General features: G+C 40.2%; 1 protein-coding gene across 1 annotated transcript in view; it reads left to right on the top strand.

Moving 5' to 3' along the window:
* LOC134078839 (uncharacterized) overlaps window positions 1-4423 on the top strand; it is a 10266-nt gene extending 5843 nt beyond the window's left edge. The window contains exon 4 of the mRNA XM_062534994.1: window positions 3339-4423. Coding sequence (XP_062390978.1) covers window positions 3339-3452 — 114 coding nt within the window. The 3' untranslated portion in view covers window positions 3453-4423. The remainder of the gene's footprint in view (window positions 1-3338) is intronic.
* Window positions 4424-11606: the final 7183 nt, after the last annotated feature.

Genomic DNA, 11606 nt, shown 5'->3' with positions numbered 1-11606 from the left:
TTGGCCACCTATTTGCCTGTAATATCTCACATACCCTAACACTCCATTGACTTTAATGCAATACTATTACTACACATTCATAATTCCCATAGGGTTAGGATATTTGGATAGTCCCGATGTCCACTGCAGAGGACATCTGATTAAAACAGCAATTAAGAACATTTTTTTTGCTGCAACATGTTTCTTTAGACCAAAATACTTCTCAAAATCTCAAAATTAAAACTTTTTTTTTTTTTTTCGGGTCTCAGGAGGGTACGAAGAACACCAGAACCACATCCAACCAATGCCCTAACTCTTTGAGTGCCAACAACGTAATCTTGCGTTTTTAGCTCCCATGCGTAGAGTGCCAACAACGCAATATTGTGTTTTTAGCTTTTTTTAAAAATTACGAAACTAGACACTCACCTCACATAACTCACCTTATGTGTGATTTTTGGAAGTCTATAATGAAGAGAACTGAAGTAGATGACGATCGAAAACTCATGAAATATCACAATCCGGACATTTTATCTGAACATTATATCACAACGCAGCATTTGATTGATATTGCCGCATGAATTGTGCCGAATCAGGCACGTCAAGTCAATACAAGGTCATTTAGTAATTTTGTGGGTTCGTCACAAGGTGGCAGTCTCAAGAATGGGATAGTCTATCCAGTTATTGATCAGTGGGACCGAGCATCGAAGATCGAGGAGAGAGTTTGAGAATCACCCCAGGTCAGGAGTAGCTGCTAGCCTAGCCTAGCCCTAGGCTATGCATGCATGCAGCGTGTTAGAGAGATAGAACTGTTCATTGACATAGGGCACTTTAAATGCACGTAGGCTAACACTTCCCTTGATCATCACTCACAAGTGCAGATTTTTTCCGCCGATTGCATTCGCCAACATTACGGAAACATGAGGTCGGCAGCAGGAAAGATTCCGGTGGTAGATATATGGACATATGAATTGAGACAGCACAACAAAAAAAAGCCCCTTCCGTAAAAAAAAGTCCGTGGACATTGCGGAAATGTTGTCTGTCATAAAGCGGCTTATATCTCCGTTTCTAGAAAACAAACAGGGATTTTGATGAAAACCAGCCACTGTTTAGCTTGGGATTTCTCAGAAATGGAGACACGTAGAAATAAACGTTTTTCACCCACTGAGAGCTCAGAGTCTCACCTTTTAAATGAGCCATAGTACGTGTCCATAACTATAACATAGAATACGCTGTGGCTCTACAAAAATAGTCTAAAATGATCTAGCTTGCCGGCACTCTGGGACATAGCTTCCAAAAACAGCGCGGCATTCAATGAGTTAACATTGTTTACTGGCTGTTTTTTCTTATTATTTATTACTGTCAATATACTACATGCAAAAGATGCAAAAGCGCCACTTTGACCTGATTACATGCAAAAGTGAAACCAGACTTTTCCCACACCTCCACTTTGCTCGGGGTTTTCTGAAATAGTTGTTTTCACTGCTAAAACCTCCGTTATCGTGTAAATGAAAGGCCAAACCGCATGGAAATATCTGCTTTCTTCATTCCAGTCCAAACTTCCCGACCTCATTTGTTGTGGGCGAGGCTAAGTTTGGCTGGCTAACATGTGGAGAGAAACTGAGCAGCTAATGTGGGAGAATTCAGTCACATTGAGACTAAAATTCCTATTTTGCATTGTGACTACCGTGGATACCTGGTGGGCAAGGAACGCTGCCAGCGAATGACAGCTTGATAAGTAGTTTAAAAAATAATAACAACATAATCCCGGTTCATCCAATCTCACGGCAACTATCTGGGATGTTGTTTTCACCTCTAAACACCAACTTTCGTATAGTACAACTGGCGACGTCCTGGCAAAGATCCTTGATTAGTTTACTGGGTTTCATTTCTGGAGAATGATGTTCTTGCCTGTCAGTCAGTAGTTGTGACATGGAGTGCAAAGTATGAATAGAATATGACTGAGTTAAGCGTCAACTGACTCAGAGATAGAGAGAGATTGAAGGTTACCTTGGAAAACGAAACCTATCATATTATGTAAATGAAAGTCTGACAGAAACTGAGTCTGACATCACACATCCCACCTACTCTACCTACATTTTTTTCCCAAGTAACAAATAAACCACTGTATCGGCTTGTGTGTTTATGTGTGTGTGTGTGTGTGTGTGTGTGTGTGTGTGTTTGTGTGTCGCCCACATGCGGTGGTGTCGGGGGGACCTGTGATGAGAGCAGATATGTGCTTCTCTGACTTGTAAGGCGGGCGGGGGGGGGGGGGGGGGGTAGATAGATATGTTGCTCCTCGCAGCTGATGTGTGAAGAGCGTTGAGCCCGTTACTGACCACCAAACACCTCAGAAGTGGCTGGGATCTGTGAGGGTGAAGCGTCTTCCATCTCTCTGACTAAATCTCTGCCACAATGAGATCACAAAACACGGCGGGAAATTAATGTTCTAACACCTTGCAGCCGCCTCTTGCAAAATCTCTTGCAACAACTTACAGCGATAAATTCACACCACTGTTTTCAGTGATGCTCTGCAACAATTGCCTCTTGTCGCAAATGTATGGTGTGAATGTGTCTCATGCACGGAAAGCTCTTTAGCCAGCTAATACATTTCTTGAGGAGCATCAGCTGTGATGTAACGGCATCTGCTGTTACATTCTGCTCCTTCCATGTTCACTCTGACACTTGAACTCTTTCTACTTTAATACACTCCAATCTGCAATCCATCTGCATTGTAATACTTATTCACTAGTTGCAACCCTCAACCAGGTCCATGTGGACAGGTAGCCTATGCAACACACCTGACACTCAACCAGAAATAAATGAGTTGGCTAAAGAGCCTTCCGTGCATGAACTGAGAACTGAGATATCGCAAGTCTCGGAGGAGGTGTAGCTAACTGGTTAGGTGGTGCAGACCTCTAACACAGGTCTCAGAGGGGGTGTACTGTACCTAACTGGCTATAGGGGTGTAAGCCCCTCTCAGGTCTCAGATGAGGTAAAACTGAGGTGGTACAAACCTCTCACACAGGTCTCAGAGGAGGTGTAACTGGTTAGGTGGTGCAAGCCCCTCTCAGGTCTCAGAGGAGAAGTAGCTATGGATAGGTGGAGTAATAGCCCTTCTCAGGTCTCAGATGAGGTGTAGCTAACTATGGTTAGGTGGAGTAATAGCCCTTCTCAGGTCTTAGATGAGGTGTAGCTAACTATGGTTAGATGGAGTAATAGGCCTTCTCAGGTCTCAGATGAGGCGTAGCTAACTGGTTAGGTGGAGTAAGCCCCTCTCAGGTCTCAGATGAGGTGTAGCTAACTATGGTTAGGTGAAGCAAAGCAACCCTCTCACATCAGTGTGTCTTCCCCTCCACCAGCACAAGCTGAGAAGCGATGCCCAGAGGGAGAACGAGTACGTCAACACCAGACCTGCAGACTGCAGGAGGCAGAAGGGGGTGCTGAGGCCCAAATGGGAGGCTCTGCTGTTATGATCCCACCAGCTCCAGCAAGACCTTCAGGAGAAACTCCTAATTCCGAGGTCCAAAAGTACACTTGGCTATTGGCAAAACAACTGTTGCCATTTGTTTCATTTGTGTGTTTATGTGTTTGTTTATCACAATTATTTAGGCAACATGTTATAGTACTTATAGGAAGTTTAATATATATAACTATAGCTAATAACTTGTGAAATATAATATAGTACCATATGCAAGACTTTGTCTGACTTTGTACTCGAGTGTATGATGCTTAATTTGTCTGTTATGCTGCTCAGGGATATTTTCATGTTTCATATCCATTTAGGGGTCATGAGGGGATTCAGGACGAGACCTAGTTAAACGTGGTTTCTTTATAATTCACTGGAATAGTGCGGTTGCTTTGTGGCTAGACAGAAATGGAATCGGGTCATGGTGAAAAACAACAGGAAGTGCAGTTCAAAGCGGTCTGATTGAGGGCCGCTGTATTGTGATATTATCCGTTTATTTCAGTGTTTCACTTTGCCTTAATTTATTTAGCATATCTTCGTTTCGCATCTTCTTTTCTGTATTTCTGACATTTTCTGTCTTATTTGTTCATCTACGTGTTTACTTTCTGTAAAGCTCTTTGCTCACTTAATGATATCAGGGAGAGTCTTGTTGTAAATAAGCAAACTATATATTTAGAAAAATATTTGTTAATATTTTGATGTAGAGAGTATTGGGGCAATTGCTCTGTCGGTAGTTGGGATTTTAGCACAGTTTTGAACTCCCGACTCCAACTCCAGTGTAAACTGGTGTTAAACTCCAAACTAGTGACAGAGCAATTGCCCCATTATGTCTTAAGATGCTGCATGGATCATTGATATAACTATCTCTTTATCTGCCATCTCGATCACTATTCTTAACTCAACAGTCTACTCAGCATACCCAAAGAGAAAACATACGCACAATCAATAAATAAATGTTGTCTTTTCTCTTGACCATAATTGGGTTTGGTAATCACAATTGATCTGAAATACACAGAGAAGAGTTAAGAGTTTGAATCCTAAAAAGGGTTATTATTTGTTCAGGAGTTCAGCAAGTTGGGCTTTCTGTTTGAAACTTCCTGTGTGGTAGGGATACAGCGACACACACACTCTCAAGTGGTTTACAGAAGCATACAGGGAAACTACTGCTCTTTCTCAGTAAGGACAGGGGATTTAAACAGGTCGTTTGAGGTCAGAGATGGGTTCTCTCTCTTTCACACACACACACACACATTCAAATTTTATGAGACACACACAAACACCTTGAATCATCCGACATACATCCTTCAAACCATCTGGGAAACACAATTATTGTAAATTAGATCGGATGATGCGTGGATTCAAGTGTGGTTTGCTATAATCAGTATCAGTCTCTGTTTATCCTTGTGCTGCTGCAATAGCTTTTTGGATCTCTCTCGATGCCATCTGGACCAGTGCTCATCAAAATGCCCAGATTCAACTGAAAACACATGAGGTGTGTTTACAGGGACACATTTAATCCAAGTAGAATCGGAATAAAGATGACCTAGCCTATAAATCTAGACGCGTCTAGCGGGGTAGTCTATCAACTCTTCGTTGACTTGGGAGCTGGGCTTTGGCAGCGATCACCGAACAAATCACATTGTGTATAGAGTCGGCATAATGATGACTGACATGCGATCAAAAGTTGCGACCGTTAAGCATCCTGCTACTTGAAAACAAGATGATTCATTTAGCGTTATCCTATTGCGTAGAGAGGGAATTTCGAGGGCTGAGAAGCGAAGGGGCGTAAGTGACATTTCACCAACTTTACAGGAGAGCCAAAACAAATCTAACTGCTTCTATCACAGTTAAAGACCTTTGGTTTTTGTTCAATAACTTTATATTTATGAATATTTTACTTCTATAATTGTGTCAATTAGAAAGAGCTCATCAAGAGCTTTCAGATGGTATATATCACTACATTTTGACCAAAATGTCTCTTATGCCCCTTTGCTTCTCAGCCCTCGATTTGAAAGACAACAGTTTATCCCACCCCTCCGATTGAGCCCTGCTATGGTGAGTTTCTAGACCTTACATCTTGATGTGGGTCTGGCTCGCTAGGCTAAAGATGACCCGTATAAAAGCCTCAATCACAAACAAATCTGCCTATCGAAATGTAACTGATTCATGCATCATCACATCCTGATGGATATGTTTGTGGCAACAAAACAGAGGGTAACACTTTATTTTAATGTGTCGCTGTTACTGTGTACCTACCTAATTAGGTACAGTGGTATAACCTGTGTAACAACATGTACTAGCATTGTACTTGCATTATGTATTTGTGGGTACCTACATATAGTTATTACATTGTAATACTGAGTGCTTTTTAAAAACTTTTAAAAAAAAAATTCATCAGAGGCAAAGGGCTGATCTGAGACCTGCTGGATGGGGCAAACTGGTCATGATAGATTTAATATACAAAACATTCTTAGCTCCAGTCAAGGCCACATTGTCATTAGTGTACATGTAACAGCTGCACTGCTACACCTTTGTTACTCTTTGATACAGTGGAATAAACCTGTTAAGTGTACCAGTTAATTACTTGCACGCACATATGACATGTTGTGTCTTTGATCTCTTGGAACATGTCTGCCATTACCCTACGTAGCACATGTATCAACTGTGTTGGTACACACTTATTACTCTTTGATACAGTGGCATAAACCCATTAAAATGAAGTGTACCAGTTATGTACATTAAATCTATCATGCCCAGATTTACCCCATCCAGCTGGTCTCAAGTCAGCCCTTTGCCTCTGATGAAAAATGTTGCGAAATTGGCAAAGTTTTGAAAAAGCACTCGGCATTACAATGTAACAACTATATGTAGGTACCCACTAATACATAATGCAAGTACAATGCTAGTACACAAACTTTGAGACATCTGAAACACACTCTGTAAATCACCTGATAAACATAATCACAATCACTTGAAGTCATCTGACACACACACACACACCACTTTTGAAAGTCTTATATCTTAGCACCAAAACGCATCTGCTGAAATTGGTTTCTCAACAGATCCATGAAACACTTTCTCCTTTCACCCAATTCTGTAAAGAACGCTGTTCTCACTCATACAGAAAAAAAAATATTGAATATTGAAATATATTCTCAATTGGGAAAAGTATATTTGTGGGCCAATTTCCAGTATTTACATACATTTCAAAAATATATTGTGAAATTATATATGACAAATATATTATAGTATGGGCCTGAAAATATTTGAAAAAATGGGTGAAAATATAAGGCAAATATATATATAGTGTGGGCCTGTATGGGCATACAGTACAAAAATATATGGAAATGGGCAAAAAAAGTATTGAAATATATTTTCAGTGTCTGAATATTTACATATATCTGAACTATATTCTGACAACATATTTCAAATATATTTTTGTATATGAGTGTTCTCTCTCTACCTGATTGCCTCCCACTCTCTCTCTTTAGACACAGACTCAACACTCTTCACACATCACCTGAAACACATGTGGGCGAGACACACACTCACACAAGTAAAGGTGCAACACAGATGCAACACAGACACATTTTTGCTTGCATGACTAGAAAAGGTCAGGATTAACCTTAACTTTGCACAGCCTGCTTGTAATGTTTCATTCCACTCTGCTTTACCACCACACACACACACACACACAGAGACACGCGCACACACATACACACACCCACGTACACAAATACAACCCCCCCCCCACACACACACACACACACACACACACACACAGAGGGGGTGGAAGTCCTGCAATGAGATGATGAGATTATCACACCAGTACAATGAGTGATTGACTGTAGTCCTCACACACGTGTGCGTACACACCACACACACACACACACACACATACACACACAGAATTCTGTGCAGCAATCTGGCATGCCGGTGGCACAAGGGTTATCACACAGACAGCAATCATCCCCTCACTTTTGATAAGGAAAGTACCTTTCCGTAAATAATAGCCTATGGGCTAAATTAAACTTTAAACTTCCCAGTGTTTACACACATTTTCAAAACTAACTTCCAGCAAAATTGTCATACACACATCACTAAAGCAAACATTTACCTCATTATAAATCTTAAATACATCATGTATACACTGTTGCTCAAAACCTTATGCTCTTCTATCTTGGGCATCAGATATTTCTGTGATATAAGTCATCTACAGAGAATTTGAAATACACAGTAAACATGCAAGCAATATTGAAATCAAAAGTAGTGATTCCTTCTTCCCACATCATTTGCTGTTGAGAATACAGTATTTTACAGCCAACAAGGAACAAGGAAGCACAAAACAATGGCCACAAAACAAACATGTGCATACCCAAGGTCTTTCATTGGCTTCTATGTGTATTCCCATACAAGAGTGAAAGTCCTCTGCAGAGAGAAATATACACAGTAAACATGTAAGCAAAACCACCACATGAAATTGGACAGAAACCAAACACACTTTTGAAAAAGCTTGTCACCTTTGAAAATTGTGAATGACTGTGAATAAGTTTGTCATTTCCTTAGGTTGTGTTTGAAAATGTAAATCAAGTAACTTCCTGTAGATTTATGTGTGTTAGGTAGAGAGTTGCGTGGTGTTTTGAAAAATGGGTTTTATGAAATTGAAAACTCAAAAGTCAAACGCTTAGAATTAGTGTATGGTTTTGCAGATTTGGTGTGGGGTTATGGTGTTTGAAACAAAATGTTTAGAAAACTGTTTACCAAAAAGGTTTTAAAAAGACATATATTTAGTGTGTAAGCAGTTGAAAAACAGAACAGGCTACTAACCACATAGACTGCACAACCTCACTTTCCCTCTGCTAGTATCAGTTGGATATCTGACATGTTAGATCAGTTTTTCTACTAACAATCATCAATAAACTAAACTGGCTTCTGTCGACCGTCTCCCACTCATCTCGATGTTAGCTATATTTAATGACCTGATCTGGTCTGGGACACAACAATGAAAAAAAAAAGCACTTAATTTTTTTCAGAGGGCAAACAATGTAAGCTGACATATTCAATCCCCACTTGTATCCCACATAGCTGGCTGGTCACACCAGAGTGATCAGTTTCCTTGGTTGGCCATGCTAGCATGTCCACCTGGTGGCTATAACCAACTACACCAAGACCAGCAAAAGAAGACAACCAGCTAAGACTATATGGATGTTTGCTCACAATAGGTCCCCCTCACTTTGAAAACATCTCCTGTGCCCCTGGTAGCAATCAATAATACTTTTTGATCAGTAATTCCTATTGATTTCTGCACCTTCAACTATACAACAACAACAACAACAACAACAACAACAATAAAAGCAGCATACTGAGAGTTTTAGAATTGATTTTCTTTTTACAACTGCTTACACACATTTTCAAAGTTTTATCAAATGTTGTTTCTTTTATGCAAAGCTCTACACACAAATCAAACTATTGCCATCATGTACACATTCAAAACCTAAAATTATTCTGTCTTTCATGGTCTATCTAAAGTATACAACAAAGATGTACCGAAGTTTTTAAAAAGCTCAAACAGAAAAACGTCTGCAGATTCCCAATTAAGATATTTACATATATTTACAAACAGCTTACACACACTATCTTTGCATGTCATACAATTTTTGAAACCAAGCACCATAACCCAATACCAAATCTGCTAAACCATATCCATAATTGCAGCCTTTGATTTGGTTTTCAATTTCATAGGTTTTGCCAACCACCACACACAACTCTCCACCATACACACATACATCACAGAGGAAGTGACTTCATTTTCTGTTTCATATACAATCTATCAATATGCCAGCTTTTTCAAAAGAATGTTTGATGTCTGTCCAATGTGGTGTGTTTTTTCTTGTGTGCTATACAATAGCAAACAGCAAATTATTTGAATGTAATATTTCTGGCTTCAATATTGCTCATATTTATTGTGTATATTTCAACTTCACTCTGTAGACGACTTTCACTCTTGGCTGCAATAGGCCTATGCTATTGCATTACATTACATTACATTATATTTGGCTGACGGTTTTTAACCAAAGCGACTTACAACATGGTAAAAACATTTAAGCTTTTTAGAGCACTTCTAACAACAAAACCACAATACGTGCATCAATAAGTGTATTACGTGCATCAAAGAGTGCAATTGTCTGTAGTAGTGCTATGAGAGGAGATGTTCTCTGAGGAGCTGGGTTTTCGGAATTTTTTTTGAAGATGGCGAGGGATGTCCCTACTCTAACAGGAACAGGTAGTGCGTTCCACCAACGAGGGACAACAGATTAGAAAAGTTTTGATTGGCCTGAGCATTCTGGCGGAAGAGCTAGACGTCGCTCGGTTGTGGAGCGCAGCGGTCGTGTGGTAGCATATGCCTGTATGAGGACATTCAAATAGGTGGGAGCAGAGCCGGAGAGTACTTTGTTGGCAAGCGTTAGAGTTTGATGCGGGCGGCCAACGGTAGCCAGTGTAGCTGGTTGAGCGATGGCTCAATGGTGTTTTTTGCCCCCAACGGCTCCAGGCAGCACAGCCTAAAAGGCACTACCTTTACCCTATTCCTAACCCTAACCCCCTCAACCCTCATCCTACCCCCAAACTGAGGGGAGTAGTGCCTTGAAGGCAGCATTGCCTGGAAGGCACCATTGAGGGCAAATAATACCAAAGACCATGAGCGATGGGGTGACATGTGCCCTTCTGGGTTGGTTGTAGACCAGGCGTGCTGCTGCGTTCTGGATCATTTGAAGAGGTCTCACAGACATATATAGAACACACATATAGAAGCCAGTGGAAGACAGAAGAGCTATGGGTTTAGACCAACAGTGTGTGCATGATATATCCAAAATTGTAATCTTATGACAAAACTTTTTACATTGTGAGGCAAATAGTTAGGCTACTTTTGAGATGTGTTTATATATTTTGATGCAGTGTTTGATTTTGCAGGAGATATGAGTAATTTGCCATTTTCTGTGAACAATAATAAGTAATTGCAAGCAAAATTGATAAGCAATTGCAAAATAAAAAAATAAGAGCACCTAGTGAGCCTCCTTCATCATCACTACAGCTTTGCTGTGTTTGGGGAATACAGATACATGTGAAAGTGTGCAACTCCACTAGATGGAGCTCCTCTCCCATCTAAGCTTTCATACTTTCTTGTAACTGTTGCATCACTGGAGCATTCAAAAGCGACCACATCCTATAACCCTCCTCTATATAACCTCAGTGCAGTAGCTGTCCTCAGCCTGCAGGTTGTATTGATCTCTATGTAGTTCTCTTTGACCCTTGGATAGTGATGGAAAACGTTTTATGCCATAATAACTCTAGTCTTCATTTATAGAGTTGTGACTCTTCTTTGTGTAGCGCATCTCATACACATGACAACCCAATTTGCATTACAGCATCAGAGAACAGGGAACAGCACATAATAATGAACTAGAAAAGCACTCAGAGAGCGCAGCTACCTCTGCCTGCATTGTTCTTCCTAGGCTGTCATACATTTGAACCTAAACTATTCAGATCGCCACCACGTGGCCATAACATGCCATTACACCACTAAGCTAAATACATATGGCGTAAATACAAACTTCAGATCCACTATGACATCCATAAAGACATGCTCCGCACATATAACTTTGAAATGTGCAAAGCAAGACAGTCTTTCTTTTCTAACATCATCAGTAGGAGTTCAAATAACACTCGTGTTTTATTTTCCACTGTCGAAAAGTTAACAAATCCTCCCTCACAATTAGTGCCCGAACTTCTCTCAACTAATAAATGCAATGAGTTTTCATGTTTTTTTTTAAAGGTAAAATTGACAAAATCAGACTCAATATATCTGCTAAATTACTCATTCAACACCCGGAACTTCCAGCTACAAATAGAGGGAAACTTAACTTGATGTCAGAGTTCAATTTGATAGACTACGAAACACTTGAAAAAACAGTACAGATTCTCAGCTCCTCCACGTGTGTCTTAGACACCCTGCCTACACATTTCTTCAAAACTGTTTTTCACCTTATAGCCTCAGATGTCCTTCACATTGTAAATACATCACTGCTGTCTGGCACTTTTCCTAAGTCACTAAAAACAGCTGTTGTAAAGCCACTGCTCAAGAAGAATAACCTGGATGCCTCCA

Source organism: Sardina pilchardus, chromosome 4 (assembly GCF_963854185.1).
Source record: "Sardina pilchardus chromosome 4, fSarPil1.1, whole genome shotgun sequence".
In the NCBI taxonomy this organism is placed as follows: Eukaryota; Metazoa; Chordata; class Actinopteri; order Clupeiformes; family Clupeidae; genus Sardina; species Sardina pilchardus.
The sequence above is the reverse complement of the archived record's forward strand: the minus strand, read 5'-3'. Positions and strand labels throughout refer to the sequence as shown.